The 16,498-nt window shown below is 42.6% G+C and overlaps 1 protein-coding gene and 1 long non-coding RNA gene across 4 annotated transcripts in view; both read left to right on the top strand.

Annotated features, from left to right (window-relative positions):
- Nucleotides 1-3,135: 3,135 nt before the first annotated feature.
- RBMS3 (RNA binding motif single stranded interacting protein 3) overlaps nucleotides 3,136-16,498 on the top strand; it is a 704,809-nt gene continuing 691,446 nt past the window's right edge. Inside the window, exons 1-2 of one of the 3 annotated variants that reach the window (XM_063155034.1) lie at nucleotides 3,136-3,227; nucleotides 3,885-4,075. In XM_063155034.1, coding sequence (XP_063011104.1) covers nucleotides 3,896-4,075 — 180 coding nt within the window. In that variant the 5' untranslated portion in view covers nucleotides 3,136-3,227; nucleotides 3,885-3,895. Of the gene's footprint in view, nucleotides 3,228-3,387; nucleotides 4,076-16,498 lie in introns of those variants that run through there. The other 2 variants (XM_063155024.1, XM_063155043.1) reach the window with 2 other exon arrangements.
- Nucleotides 4,518-16,498, top strand: part of LOC134417627 (uncharacterized) — a 43,420-nt gene continuing 31,439 nt past the window's right edge. Inside the window, exon 1 of the long non-coding RNA XR_010027599.1 lies at nucleotides 4,518-4,609. This is a non-coding gene — a long non-coding RNA (uncharacterized LOC134417627). The remainder of the gene's footprint in view (nucleotides 4,610-16,498) is intronic.

The raw sequence follows: 16,498 nt of genomic DNA on the forward strand, positions 1-16,498 counted from the left end.
TAACCAAGAATAACAAGATAAAAATTACACTGGATTCTAGAAGAAGTCTTTGACCCTTTCCATTAAATTGTTCCAATTCTTGGCCTGTAATTAAATTCATATTGTCATCACTCCCCGAGTTTAATTTTTTGAGCTACGAAGAATGGTCATGAAAGGTCTTCCTTTTGCATTTTAGGACATCAGTGTCTCTGTAGTCTATTTAGTCACCCACACCCATTTTACAGTACAACTCACAACTGCAAAATATGCAAGAGCATGGAGTGTGTGTTAATGAGTCATAGTATCGATTTCACCAGCAATATTTTAATGCTGTTTCTCTTGAAAAATGTACAATAAATCTGGGCTCAGAAATCCTTTATATATGTTGTGTATGGTAATAGACAGTCCATATTCAGTAATGTACTTTATTATTCTATATAGAAGCTAAAATATACGCTGTTTTACCATAGTGCACATAAGTGAAAGATCCATGCTAATTTTTTTCAGTCTGTCAGGACATCTGAGAAGCATTCAACACAATGTTGTTTCCTTAGGAGCTCAGCCTATTTGGTGTGGATTGGCTTGCCCTCTAGTGAGACTCCCTGCTTTCTGCTTCTCAAATGCATGCTCTTCCAAGACGCTGCCGTGTGGTAAAATGCTCTGGTTCACCATTATTCCACCTCAGCTCCAAATACAGTTCTGTGGTTTTAGTTCAGTGTAGGTACCAAGTAAGTTGGAGGTTCCAAAACCTTTTCATTAGGCAATACTGATGAACTGCTCAGTTTTGTGGCTCATTGCATTATCATGGTCTGTAGTGCCATTCTTCAGAAGGACCACTGGAAGGAGGTCATGCTTCCTATCTCCCCAGGCTGCTGGTTCAGATCATGTTTTCCTGTCCAATTTGTTAGCATTTCTAGATTTGTAGTTACTGTTTCTAGCTCAAATTGTGCTTGGCCTGGAGATCTTTATTTCTCTCACTGAGATTTGCAATGATTATTCAGAACTTTACCTTAGCCTAAAAAAATATATTCTACCTAGAGTTCTCTAGAAATCCTTTGAATAACAGCAATCTGGTTTGTGCAGAGAAACTGAGAGCACACTGTTATGATGAATTGATTTTAATAATATTATTTTTGCAATAGAGTTGTAAATCTCTTGCAGCACAGAAAGGAAAGATAGGATAAAAAAGAGGAAGAAAGGGAAGTTTGAAATCAGCCAAAGGCAAAAATTTGTACTGACTTTTACATAGTCTAGGGCCTGCCCTTTTCTTCTTATGTATGATCATGTTCACTTGAACTATCTGAGAAATTTCTTTTGGTTTTGGGGGTTAAACTCTCTAGGATTAGGAGCAGATCTTTCTGAGTCCAGGGCCCCCACCTTTGGAATTAGTTTTCCTTGGTTCTCTGCCAATGTCCAACTCCAGTAATCTTCAGAGCACATGGACAAATATTTGTATTTGGGTAAGTTTTTCTGTATTTTTAGGCTTGGTTTTGCTTTGAATTTTACTTTACAGTCCTTGAGATGGTAGATTGGGAACTGTTATTTTCTAACAGGATTATTTAGTAATACCCACCACGGGAAGTTTTCTATGTAATTTATCAGTTGTTTTTAAAAATGAGCACTGTGGTGCCTGAGTGAACAATGTATTTATTTTCACTTTTATTTTGCCATTTTCCAATCTGTGATACTGGGAGTACTTTGACTGAAAAGCTCTAAGGACAGAAGTTTGTTCCTTGCATGACTTCTCTGAGCAAGGCAGGGGTGACTATGCAGGTGGACAGACAGTGGGATGGCTTATCAGCTGTGTGGGCTCACTGCTTTGTTCTGGGCAATTCTGCTGTCAAGTCCACCTTGGTACACGTTGTGCAGCCATTGTGGCTGTGCAGCTCTCCCCTCCAAAGTGCCTGTCTGCAATCGGTACTGCTTTCTGCTTATGAGACCAGAACTGCAAGAGTGTCCAGAAGGTATAAAGCTTTCTACCCAAAATGTAGCCTTTCAATAAAGTCTATTGTAATGATTACAAATGGATGACTGTAAGTAGTCTGAAGTATTTGATTATAGAAGTTAATATATTGATTATATATTGTCTAATTATTTACTTCAATATTAAACAATTGTGCTGGTAATTTCAGTAGAAATGCTCTTCATTTTCACCAATCTGAGAAAATAGCAGGGACTGTAAATACTTGACATGCTTTGAGAATAATACAAAAGGATCTTTTATTAGAGATCTTAGAGATGTGTATTTTAAAAATTCAGTTGTGGTGTGACAAAGACTTGTTTTCTCTTGTGCAAGGTTAGCTCTTGCCCTTTGTCTAAATATATTGTAACAATAAGAACTGTTCAGGTTCCCACAGTAACAACACTGTTGGGGGACAACCCAAGGCCAGGAATAAAAGGGTGTCATAAAGTCACCTGCTTCCCAAAATATCCTGGGAGAGGTTCTCTCTTGGCGTAAAACAGACCAGCTACCAAGGATGTGGCCCGGTATCTGGGCAGAGCGGGTAGTCGCTGTCGGAGAGGTCAGTACATGCATCAGCTGGATGATGTATAGATCAGATCTTTGCACTGCAGGCTCTTAGGAGATGTTTCCAGTTAACTTCCAGAGCAGCTGCTCCTCAGGACAATGGGATGTTATATTTAGAAGTGCAGACTGGTCACCTGATGGTGTCCTGATTTAAGAACGATCAGGTCTGTGCTCACCACTCATCTCTTTGAAATGAAAAGAGGAATAGCTGAAGAGTTGGCTTGGCTCTGGCACCGTTAAGAAATTCTTGTTTTGGTATAAAGCACTCTTAATGAGATTGCATTTTTTTCCCTATCACGTCTAACTTCAGTCTGAGAAGGAAGATAACACAAAGAATAAAACAGTCGAGAGTGCACTGCGATCACAACTGATTTAGCAGCTTACACGCGATTTTTTTTTTCTTTTTCTTTTCTCTTCTTTTATCTGTGTTGATAAAATCGGAGAGCCGGTGGCTAGCACTGATTTAGATTTCCAGCCTGGATTTGTTCTTGTTTTTCTCCTTACTTCAGTTCTCCTTGTGCAGTGCTGCGTGGCGCTGGCAGCCTGAGAGAGAGGGAGCTCCAGTCACACGCATAGACTGAGACCGCTGAGAGGAGATTAACATCAAGGAGCCCACATTTGCAATAGCGGGTGGTGCTGGGGGGAGAGGCGAGGGGAAAATAAAATAAAAGCAACAATCGGGTAAATGCTCCTCTCTTCTCGCCACCAGCACCTTGCACAGGTCTGAAATCGCTTGTTTTGCTTTGCTGTATTGCGCTTGCCTGGGCTGTGGAGAGGGGAGGGGGAGGGGAGGAAGGGGGAGGTTTAACTTTTACTTGACATTACCGGGTTATTGTCACTTCCCCCGTGTTAAACCCCGGCGGTTTCCCCTCGCCCCCACCCCCTCCCCGGGCTCGGCTCCCTCCAGTTAACTTTGTTCAAAGGGCTGCAGCCGGGAGGGCTTGTCCGGGCCTGGGACACAGATAGCGTAAAGTAAATAACCACCACAATTAGGCTGGGGCCGCGAGTTGATCTTCGTGGCGAGAGATCTGCTTAGTTAGCGTTTGCTGTTTCGGGGCGATTGAAGGCCGCCGTGCCAAGGACACGCACACGCACACACACAGACACACACAGTCACTCTTACACACGCACGCTGGATACAAAAGTCTGGAGGATCTAGGGGAGAATTGCAGCCGCCGGATCGGTGCAGCAGCGGCGGCCAGAGCCATGCGTGTCACGGCCTCCTGAGGGGGGAAAAGGAAGGAAGGAAGGGAGGAAGGAGGAAAAAACAAAAGAGAGAAAGAAAGAAAGAAGGAAAAAAGAAAAGAGGGAGAAAGGAAAGCAGAAGAAAGACGCGGGGTGGTGGAAAGTGTTTGCCTGCTTTTGTCTCGCAATACAGTGAACTGGAAGATGGAGATGGATGTTAAGGGAGTTTCTCCGTGCCCGGAGCCCATCCCCCCGGCGGCGGGGTCTGGCGGCTGCCCGCACCAGCGCCCGCACCACCGCGATGGGCAGCCCGCGGAGCCGGCCCCCGCCGCCGACAGCGGCCACCCGGAGCGGAGGCACGGCACTGAGAAAGAGGACAAAAAGGTAGGTCCGCTCCGCCGCCGGCCGGCCGGCGCCGCGCCCGCCGGAGGGGCCGGCTGCCCGGGGCCGCGCTCGGCGGGGCGGGCGGGGCCGCTCCCGTTCCGCTCCGCTCCGTTCCGCTCCGCTCCGCTCCCCGCCGGCCCCGGCCGCGGGCAGCCCCGCGCCGCCCTTTGTCAGCGCGGCGGCGGCGGCGGCGGCGGCGGCGGGAGGCGGGGGGCCGGCGGCCGAGGTTGTCTGAGGACACGGGGGTGGCGGGGCGGGGAGCGCGGGGCCGCCGCCGCCGCCGGGCCCGGGGCGCCGGGCATTGTTCCGCCCGCACGCCCGGCGGGAGCGGCCCAGGTGCCGCCGCCAAAGTTTAACCTCACTCTTCGAGGGGCCGCGGCCGGCGGGGCCGCCGCTCCCGTTCCCTCCCCGCGCCTCGCCTCGACTCCCAGCCGGCGGCGAGGGGCGAGTCACTTGGGGGGAAGGAGCCCGGGCGCTGTGTCCCTCCAGCCCTGCTGTGTCATTGCGGACCGGGGGACGGCTGCTCGCTGCCGAGTGAGAACCTGCGGGTGACGGAGTTGAGCGAGAAATGGGTCAGATCGCACCCTTTGGTGCGGATGTGTCTGCTGCTGGGAGAATCGGAAAGTAGGGAGGATGGGATGGAAAAAGGTTGCCATTAAGATAATGTCAGCGGAGTGCATTGATCAGTGCTTTTGTCTGTGGGCACTGTCTTCATTCATTTTTCTCGGCATGGGTTTGCTAAACTGAAGCCGATGAATTCTGCTGTGTCTGTAGTCTGTGACAGGCAGAGACTGGTAAATGTGTAAGTTTCATCGTAATTCGGTGATGGTTGCAAGGTGTGATCCCTGTGTGCTAGACCGTAAAACACATCCGTTTATATTTTACTGAAATCCGAGTAATTGTCTGAATGCACAGATACCCCCAAACAGATTATAATCCTAGAGTAACGTAAAAAAGAAATGTTGACATGTACTGGATTTGAGCCGTGTTTCTTCAACTAGTTTTACTATAGTTTGGTTTTGTTACAAATGTGTAAGAGAACAGTAACACAATGAAGGAATGTAAGCGAGCAATGCAATAAATCAATGCAACAACTATGTCACACCACATATTTGCATGACTAGAGCTCCAGTTGTCATGAGAAAGATTTCTCATGTTGTATTTTTTAAAAATTGTATTTTTAAATGTAGACTCCGAGTTTTCAGCATTTGCCTCCTACACTTCTGGGTTTGTTACTGTTCGGTAAAATCTGTGCTATTGTTTTAATTAAAAGAGGGTATTGACGTTGGATCATTTCAGTAGGGCCCGTACAGCTTAAGAGGGTGGATGCAAGGGCTTTATTTTTAAAATGGTAACTGGTGGTTTACATATTGTGATAGATGAGCACAGAATTCCATCTCCTTTGAGTTTATGAATATTTAATTCTGTCGTTACTGCATGTTACTGTACCTAGCTGAATGATTCGTGTGTGTGTGTGATTTGTTTCTAGGATCCCTTTCCTTGCACTGTGCTACTTACTAAACTTAAAATTATTTTATTTAAAAATAATTAAAATGTAGAGCCAAGGTTGCCATTTACATGACTTCGTTTTGCCACTGCCTCAAGAATTTTAAAACCCTGCCATCAGCAGAAATCCATGCTCAATAATTACTTTCTGATGCACCACACAGTCTAATGTTTTACCAATCATGGACATGAGGAAGGCAAAGAAGGTGTGACTCAAGGTGAATGAACACCAAAGAAGGCCAGATTCTCTGTGGTGTGGCTAATTAATGTGTTTAGACGACTCAGGATTGCACTCTTTTATTCTGTATCTGCCAGCATTTTCTGGACGTATAAACAAAAGTACGACCTCCTTTTTTTGGTTTTTTGTTCTATCTATAGCCATGCTAAAGTACTGTGATATATTCATCCTTTTTTAATTCCACTATTAGCTTTTCCAAGTTTGCCATTGCCAAGGTTGTTGCAATGACTAGCTTGTATTTTTGGGATGTGCTGTGATATTTCAAACCTCCCCAAATGTATGTATCTTTTCTGGATGCTGTCCCAGGACAACCAGTACTTCTTATTAGTGCAGAACTATTTCAGATATCTGGTAAAGTACTGGCAACAGAAATATAATAAGAAGGGGAAAAACCATTCGAGTGATAGTAAAATCCAACACTATTGTGAAAAAAACTCAAGTCAACTACAAAACTGAACTCAAGCATTTCTGGAAGTATCATCTAAGAACTTTCTAAATTGATTGAAATAACTGTACCACTGTTCTCTTGGCCCTTATACAAACTTCCAAGGCACACTGATACATGCTAGAAGTGTCAGCGCTCTACATGGAAATTGTAAAGGACATTAGAACCTGGATTCCTGACAATGTATAATTATGACTACCTAAATATTAAGATCTTGCAATGTCTCATGATTTCACTGTCAGATTTGCTTTTTGGGATCATGCTTCAATTAAAAAAAAATCTCATATATAATCATTGAGCTCCATTACCAGTGGACATAAAAAAGTTCCATCTAAAAGGAACTGGGTCAAATTTATGTTCTAATAAAAGTATTTTTTGTCACTGTCTCCAAAAGGAACATTGAATTAACCAAAGCAAGCATTTTCCTAAGTCTATGGAATTTTAGTAGAAGATACTACCATAGTCTTACTTATACAGATACTAAAGGTTTTTCCTCTGCTGTATATTAGTTTATTTGTCATTGAGCTTCAATAAAATTTTGAAATGTTTGTAACTTGAAATATATCCCACTGTCTTCAGCTGGGATGCTGATGTGCTGAAGTGTGTGCTTAAGTGCTTTGTTGGAGGAAGACCTAGGCTACTTCTCTTATATCTTTCTGTTGAGACCATCTCTAACTGATGTATGAGAATAGAAATTATGAAGCTAGACTTTATAATTTATTAAGTATACTTGGTGCTTTAAAGCCTAGTTGCCATTTGGGTGGGAGAAAGCGAAGCACAAATAGTAGAGTGCAAGATTTAGAAAGCTAATAGGCTGACTCTATATGGATACTATTTTTTTTGTCTTAAAGCAAAACACATCAGAAAATATTTTTCAACACTCCTACAATGTTTTCTGTTATTTTAGTTAAAAGCATATAGGTCTAATCCTATATACAGAAGCATGTTGACATTCTCCAGTATGGCAAAGTGAGTGACTGGGGGAGGGAACAACCCGCAATCCTGGCTGTTCATTCCTGGCTGGAGGTGCAGCTGATGCCTGTGACAGGTTGTGTGGGTGGCTTGTCACACCATCTTGCCACTCCATGACTCGGTGCCAACAGATCCAGGCCTCTAAATTGTACTGAGAATTCTTTTCATCTTATGTTGGAATGATTGCATCTTTACAAGGATCAGTGTACGGAGCACTTTGGGAGTAGAAGGCAGCTTTGCAGTTCCTTTGCAAGCTGGTGACTGTAGGTGAGGTTTATGACAGCTCACAGCTCAGGATGGGTGGAGTTTTCCCAGAGGCGATACCCTGAGCCTTGCATCAGGACTTTCAAGCCCTTGGCTACAGCCAATCTATTACAGTGTTTTCATTTTCCAAAGCCCCCAAGTTGTCCAGAAGTTTGTCTGAGGTATGGATTTGGTAATGTGTTTTATTCTGAGGAAGACTTCTGCATCTCTCTGGTATGCACAAATCATTTAGCACAAATTATCTACAAGCACCTCCAGAGCTTTCACTTTATACCTGCATTCCAGATATAAAACCATCTGTGAAGTGGCTCCAAAGCGAAGAACTTTCTGTGTATTTATATGGAAGTGAGCACACCGAGGTTATAGCAAAACCAAGCTTATGTGGGCTGGCTACATTGTATTCGGCTGCACAACCAATTCACCCGTGCTTGATGCAAGAGTTCTGAGGTGTTTTGTGGGCTTTTTGTATGTTATTTCCCAGGATGCTCACTTGTGATAGTGCTGTGTGATAATGGCACCCAAGTGTGAGCTTCTAGAGGGGAAAAGCTGAGTGCTTTGGGAAAAGGCACTTGGTATTAACTTGGGGATTCTGTTCTGCTGTACACATGATCTGATCATCCGTCTCTTCTGCTAGCATATTTACAAGAATACTGCTATCAACTATGCAGTGCTTGTTCACTCATCCTCCACAAGCAGTAGGTCAGGAATAGTGGGAGACACTTCAGGGGAATTCTTTTTTAATAGTTTCTCTTATATATTTAGTTATGTTTGCTTTGGAAAGCCAAATGTTACTGTGTGTTTACATTTAGAGAGAGAAGGCTCAAGAAATGCAGTTTATGCTTGAAGCAGATGGTGGGGATTCTTTCAGGGGGTAGATCACTCCAATCTCAAATCAGATGTGCTTGTCTTACCTTAGGCAGTTCTGTTGTGAACAGAAGAGGAGTTGTCAACCACTGCCATGTTTCTTGGAGATTTGATTTTCTTTTGCCAGATAATCTGGACTCATCCCATTGAGCAATCAGAAGTTGAGAACTAAAAACTGAAACTGAAATCAATAATGGCTATGAGGAACCAGTATAGGGTGTGTGGGACGAAGAAAGCAGAAATAGACAACACTACTGGTTGCTTATGGTAGCAGCTTCTCCTGATAATAGTGTAAAATGCACCACCTTGTATTAATTGGAGTTTCTAAGTGCTAAAGGCTTTGTGCCAAGTGTATCATGGGCTATGGTTCTGCCAAGATGTAATGCAGGCATGAATAGCCAAGGTCAGGCCATTGTATGGATAGATGGACAAATTCTTCACCACACAGATAGGGCAGAAAACTATACTTGTGGTTGTTGTTATTCTGAGCTTTTGATGTCAGACAAAAATTCAAGTGTATGCTTAAAGTGAGGACAGAGCCAGAGAATAACGTCTTGTCTAAATCATTGGTAAGAAGATTTCAGAAATCATTCTCCAGCCCAGCAACATCAAGTCTGTCTTTTTCAGATCCACCCTTAAGCATCTGTTCTTTATTCTTAAGCTATTCCTATCTGTGCTGTGTACCATTGTGATATTGGTGTTGATCTGTATAGTTCAGTTTCTTCCTGATGAAGTGGTCTGAAAAAAAGTCTTCCAGGGTTCCCAGAGCCTGGTGGCTGCCTGAGTGGTCAGCCTGACCCAAAGCCACAGATCCAGGACATTCTGAGTCCCTCATGTTCAGGTATTTATCCTGCACATTCCTAGATCACAGCTTTGGGCCAGGCTAACTCATGGCTGTATGGTGAGACTCCTGGACACCTGTTCCTGGAATGGCTGCCCAAAGCCAGAGTGCCTGGCAGGTGCCTCTGGAAGGGAGGTTTTAGTTCTTTGTATTGCTGATGTGGGCAGCAAAGCTATTAGCCCTGCCATTAACCTGTTTTGATGAGCAAGACCCAAGAGCTATCTGCTTTGAGGAGACTAAGTAAAAAATTTAGATTAAAAAAAATTAAAAAGAGGAAATGCATTATGAACTGAAAGCCTTTGCAGGCAGGTCTACTTCTGCATTTTGATGCATTTCATGTATCTGCCTCACTCTTTTTTCTAGTGAGAGAATGAATCCTTAGATGAACCTAGGATTGTGCCTCTGTTACAAAATTAAGCAGATGCGAAGAAGAGAGAGAAAGAGAGAAACTGTTAGTATCTGAAGTCAAGAATAACAAACTCATGTTCTATTAGACATCAAAGAATCCAAAAGGAGATAAGATATTGGGAACAAGACCTCACCATTTTCATATCACCAAAATTACTTTTTTATTATATTTTGGCATTTCCTTTTACCGGGTGACCAGCATGCGGGTCAAGGGGCAGCGATTCTCCCCCTCTGCTCCACTCTTGTGCACCCCACTTGGAGCACTGCATCCAGCTCTGGTGCCCCAACATAAGGAGGACATGGAGCTGCTGCCCCAACATAAGGAGGACATGGAGCTGCTGGAGTGAGTCCAGAAGAGGCCACAAAGATGATCAGAGGGCTGGGGCACCTCTCCAGTGGAGACAGGCTGAGGGAACTGGGGCTGTTCAGCCTGGAGAAGAGAAAGCTCTGAAGACCCTAAGCAGCCTTCCAGCGTGTAAAGGGGACTTACAGGAGAACTGGAGAGGGACTTTTTACAAGGGCATGGAATGACAGGACAAGGGGAAGGGCTTTAAACTGGAAGAGATAATTCTTAATTAGGCATTAGGAATAAATTGTGTGGGTGGTGAGGCACCTGGAAGAGGTTGCCCAGAGAAGTTGTGGATGCCCCATGCCTAGCTGGATGGGGTTTTAAGCAACCCAGTATAGTGGAAAGTGTCCCTACCCATGGCAAGGGGTTTGGAACTAGATGGTTTTTAAGATCCCTTCCAATACAAACCACTTTAAGATTCCATGATTATGATATGGGAAAAAATCTTACCTTAAGTAGATGTCGACAGTATGACAACATTATTCTTACACTAAATAAAAAATGCTGCACTCTCCCAGCTACTGATACGATAATTAACTGAATCCCAGAATTTGGAGTGTGGAGTATGTGTGTTTTATGTTAAAGCATAAAGTTGGAGAACGAGGAATTCACACCTGTGATTTGCCTGTGTCTGTGCTAAAATAACACACATGATAGTGCATGTGAATGATTCTTTAAAATTTTATCCAATACAAAGATTTCTGAAAAAAGAATATGCTATTTAAAATAGTTGTCCTCTCAAATAAATCATATGAGAAATGTTTTGGTGAAGTTTATCAGTCTTACAACTGTTAAAATTTTTCATGCCACTGATCAATAAGTGGATGAAGCTTGAAACGGTGATCGCACTCTGACTGGTTCCTGTAGAAAACATATTCATTGTAATGAAGAGATTTCATGAAAAGTAAATACTGCTTAGAGTTAGTACAAAGTGAAATTAAGTGCATATGTAGCTGATTGAATAACAAATCCAGCGACATAAACAATGAACATCATGGATGGGAGCTGAACAATGCTCTTGAATCATCGGCAACACAACCACAAGTTTTGTGTGCAGAAGACACAGAACTGACTCTCTGGTTAAAGGCAATTTTGTCTTGGCTGCAGAAGGGTTGTGAGGATTCCTACTTGGACGAAGATGCAGCACTGAAAAGGGCTTTGTTATCTCCTCTTGAGCAGTTGGGCCATTGCCTTGACTCAGATGTAGTGGTATGTGCTCATGCCTATGTGCTGAGACTGGAAAGCAGTCCTATTCAGGACTGCATATGACAGCTCAGAGCTTGGCCAGTGCATGGCATATCCTTCCCACTTAAGTAGAGCTTGTTCTCAAAAGCCCAGTATTCACAGGAGTGCCTGGCCAAGAGCTGAGTGCCAGCTTGTAACAAATCTGAGGCTTCAAACAATGGATAATCAATGAAGCTAGAGACGAACAATGCCCATGTTGTAGCATGCTATTCCCAGTGTTTTCCTAGATGCTCGTAGTGTTTTTAGACCATCTCCAGCTATGATAAAAACTTACTCTTCTGCTGAATCCTTACAGCACAGCAATTTATACTAGACTGAGGTTTCAGTTTATGTAATTGCCTAAGCTAAGAGAGATGTATAGTTACTGATGTATGAAGTGGTTCAGTTTTTCTTTGGTTCCATATTTGGTTGTTCTCTGCCTGGCTGTAGCCATGCTGTTCATACGTGACTGGGATTATTTCCCAGCACCTTGTGCTAGGTGGATTTTTCTACTGACTCGCTGCCAGCAGTAATTGTCCGGCAATGGTATAAAAAGTTGCAGAGTCTCGGTATAGTTATTGTTTTTTAACACCTTGTCTCTGAAAATACCCAAATAGTAAAGAAAATGGGACTACAGCTGCAAATGGGAAAAGTAACAACAGGACCACTGATAATAATTTCCATAAAAGTAGGGGTCAGATCAGGTTTTAGTGTGATGTTTAAATGTGTAGAAGGAAAAAAAAATGGATCTGAAAGGCAATGCAGATGTTAGTATTCTACAGTAGTTTCTTTGCTTCCTCACTGTCATCCTTTCTGCATGGTTCTGAAATTCTCCTCTGCCTATAACAAAATTTTCTGTTTTATTTCAGTTCCCCACATTGCATTCTGAGATACAGGGGCAGTATAAACTGTTTCAGGAACTCTAGTAACCAGTACATCTTAGCTGGGATAAAACAAGACAACATTTGGCTCATAGTATGGACAAGGACAGTCATGTATAAAATTTGTTCGACAGCCATGATTTACTAGAAAAGGAGTAATTCTTCCATGCCTAATGGCTTCTGCCATGTGTTTAAATGCAGCTGTTATTTTTGTTATATATTATATGAAGACAAATCTTGTTACAGAAGCAGAATAGGAATAGTTTCTTTGACTGAAAAGCAAGTGTTGAGTGAATCAAAATTACAGACTCAAGCCACAAAGCTTGGTTAATGCACTTAGTGTTCCTGGGCTTTGGAGTTCATTCCATTGAACACCTTGTCCTATGGTTACAGGGTTTATTGTTTCCAAAAAGCTATTCGGCACAGGTTATTCAAAGTGATAATGTGATCAGGAAGTGCAGGGAAAATAAAGGTAACATTCCCCCCTTTAGTTCTAAACCCTCTGCAAAAGATTCTTATAATTGATTGGAGAATTAAATGAAAATACTGTGGAACCCATGCCTGTTCCATCAGCACAGAGTGTGTTAATTGATTTCAACAAGTGCCTCAAGCACCACTGACATCTCTTTTTTGCTATTACCCAGTGATGGTTTTCTCACTGAGGTTATTACTGAGTCCGTACTGATTTTTAGGAGACCATAGCAGAAAATCTGGTTTTGGACCCATACTACTCAAGGTCTTTGTGGAAAGGGAGTTAAAGGGCTAGAATCTAGCAAAGATAACTTTTATGGCTATTGTATTTAGTAGCAATTTTGTATTCAACATAGTATAAATAAATAGGCATTGTGCTTTTCTGTGGATTCAAAAAGAGTAGTGTATTGCCTTGAGGTGTGAATCAGGCATGACACAGGAAGGGTGACTACAAGTCCTCAGAGATGGGCAGGTGAGCATGATGTGTGGGGGTAGGTTGTAAATAACTTCTGCTCTTCAGGTGAATTAAGAATGAGAGGGAGTGACGTGGAGGGGTGGAAAGGGAGTAGCTGGAAAACTAATCGAAAGCAGCAACTTTTGAGTAGGGCTAGCAGAGAGAGGTTTGTAATGTTTGTGTTTTGAGGCAAAAGAGCTTTATGAAGTGTGCACTGGGTCCATGTGGAGTTAAGGAAGCACACAACAGAATTCCACAGCATTCACAAAATGCCAACTGAGGCTTCACAGACGTACAGTGCCCTGGTTAGCCTTGTTAACTTTATTGAGTGTGCTTCGAGGACATGCAGACTTTCAAAGTATGTGAAAACCACTTTTAATAATTAATTGGCTTGCTTTCTCCCGCCTATTGTTTCATATCTAATAAAGGGCAACAGCAAGCCATTGCCAAAGAAAATAGATACAATAATATTTAGGTTAGTTTGGTTTGAGACATGACAGGCTAAAAAGGATCTCCCCAAAGATCTCGGAACTTAAATAATCCCCATTTTTTGTCCTGTCTTATTTCTCTCACCACCATAAGATATGCTCTTAAACTAAATTTTCCCCGATCTAGTAAGTGGTTTCGGGAAGATTGGTCCATTTATAGAGTGCTTCTATATGAACTAATTTATAACTGGAAGCATGTTTCAACTTTACTATGCCAGGGACATGCTGAAATTTCCAAGTGATAAAATGACTTTTTCCTTAAGCAGAGCAGCCAGCATCTGCATTATCATCTACATCCCTGCACACATGGTGTGGCACAGGAAATGGCACACCATTATCAGATGGCTGTTAAGATGGATGCAGGGAAATGGTGAGGTTTCTGGCATGGCCTCAAAGACAGATATCCACAGATGTTCTGTAGTCACTTCAGTGCATGTAGTTAAAGGGTGCCTGCTGTGCGCTTGGGGAAATTTTTGCTTAAACAGATAACCTTAAAGTTTCAAGGAGGTCATGAATATCCTTCCAAAGGGAGAAGGGAGGAGTAGCAAGCTTAGGGGGAAGGAAAGCCATGCAGATTTTCAAGAGGAGCAAGGCAGCAACAAAGAGTCAGACTTACTTTGCCTACTACAGTAGGGAGGTGGCTACTGCAGTGTCATGTGCTGTTGTGGTCTTACACAAAGCATAGCCTTGTTTGACCTTAAAGTGGGATCCAAGGGTGCCACTTCTTGAAGTGGTCAAGAGAGCACACCCTATGCAGAAGATAAATAATTGATGGATCAATTCAGAGAGAGACCATGTGGAGGTTAGAGCATCAGAGGTGATCAAGGTCAGTGTGTCTCAGGGAATCTTTACGACAGGAGTGGCATGAGATAATCAGCCAGATCAACATCAAAACTGGGATCATCGTGTGCTGGGAAACACTGCTCAGGGCAGGGAAAAAGCTCTGGGCTCCCTGATCTGCTCTCTGCTCTGCGTGTTCTGCCTGTTGGAAAGATTCAAAAACTTTCTCTCTTCAGGCAGTTGTTTTGCAGTCATATGCTTTTGTATGCTGCTGCACACAAAACAGTCACTGAGGTCTTCCTAACCAATCAGGTGATGCAGTCACACTTGTACTTAATTGCTGCTGTTTTAGAGTCACACTTAGCTCCTCACAGCAGGGTATCAGTTTGGTCACACTATCCTATTGACTGGCATTATTCCTGGTATCCAGAGCTCTCCATACTGCCCATGTTTGTCTGCAGATTCAAGCAAAGCCCATGGAAAGGTGTCATTCTGCAATGTCAGTCTGCATTTCACAAGTGACTGTGCATGTTACCTGTGATCATAGTGTGACACCTCTTAGTCATACATCCACATCTGATGGTAGTAAGTGGAAGAGACTGGAGACAATAAGTCAAAAAACCATAGATAACAGGTACTTAGGTACTTTTGTACTATGAACTGTGTGATGATAAGAACTAGGAGCAGGAAAACACAGTGACACAATAGTTAACAGCCTTGCTCTTTTATTTGCTGATAGAGATGACTTGTTTCTCACCTACACAAAGGAAAATTATAGATGAATCTGTCATAGGTAGGACTTTTGCCATTTTTAAGACTCAGGTCAGAGCAGTTACACCTGTTGACGCACAGTTCTGTGGTATCAATAATCTCAGTATGCAGTGTGGTCCTGTTTTGTCGTACATCTGTGACAGAGACTGTCACAGCTACCCAGAGCACTGTGAGAAGTACAGAAGTTCAGTAGCCAGGGTCAGGACCTCTGAAAGGTGGTGTGGAGATCACTGCAGAGAATTTAAAAGGTGAGCTACCAAATGAAAAGTACAGAAATGCACTGTGTGCATCAAGCCACTCTGTGCACAAACATAAGTGTATGAGTTGTGCAGAGTAAAGACAGAAAATGTTGAGCTCTTCTTCCAGCCAACACTTGTTATGTTATCATGTTGCATAAAATAATGGGGGAGAAGCATACATACAGCAGTGAGGCAAAAATAATAAAACTCTTATTTAAAAGCCAAACCAATGTAAAATGCATAAATGGGATCAAGTGATAAATTTCAAAGGCTAAGTTACAGAAAAGAAGAATGAGGCAGTTCATCCTTTTCCCTCAGTTAGCAAGAATGAGGGAATGTGACCTGCTTATATGGCTGGCCACTGCTTGGTCTGTAGTATCTGGAGGCACATTCACCATAGGTAAAATACTATTCCCATATTCCATTTGTGCAGCTGGTGCTGGATGCCAATGCAATGCTGGCCACAGAAGGACAAAGTCTTACCTCACATCTGTAGTCTGTTACTGTCCTCTCTTCTGATCTCCTTCCAAACCAGTGCCAGGATGGCTGGCAGTGCTCCTGCAGACTCTGCAACAGAAAACAGAGACCACACCCTTGCCATGAGTGTTACTGTACCTCTCTGACAGCACTTCACGTCAGCCCAGAAGTGTAAGGATCAAAAGGACTAGTAAATTATTAAACTTAAAAAACACAGGGTTTGGAAAAGTGCTTCAGCATCTTTAAAGCTGAGATCTAATATTTGACTTCATGTAGGCTAAGGACAAATTTTGTGTCTTACTAGCAAAGGAATTTCACCATGTTTTTCACAGGCATGTTATATTTTACTGACTTAAAATTATTTATGACCAAGTAAAACTTGTTATGAGTAGAAATTATGCATGAGAGAGTGGAGAAGTACAGACTGTTAAAAAATAATCCAGAGGAAGGTGTATTAGCAGGTTCAGATGGGGTTAGTTGTGCATTGTCAGTGCTCTAACAACTTTCAGAATTTTTACATATACACACTTAGGAGAATGACATTCTATAGTATCAATGGGAAATTGAAACTCACTTCTATTCTTCAGAGCTGTAAGAGGATTGTTTTGAGCAATATAATTTTGGGAGAAATTTTCAGATTTGGAAAATAAGAAAAAGGAAGGAACACGGACAGATCTCTTTTTGAAATAAATCTGAATATTTAAAGTTTACTAAAATTACAATTTTACTGAGCATGCATTGTTCAAATCTT

The sequence above is a fragment of the Melospiza melodia genome, chromosome 1 (genome assembly GCF_035770615.1).
Source record: "Melospiza melodia melodia isolate bMelMel2 chromosome 1, bMelMel2.pri, whole genome shotgun sequence".
NCBI classification, from domain to species: Eukaryota; Metazoa; Chordata; class Aves; order Passeriformes; family Passerellidae; genus Melospiza; species Melospiza melodia.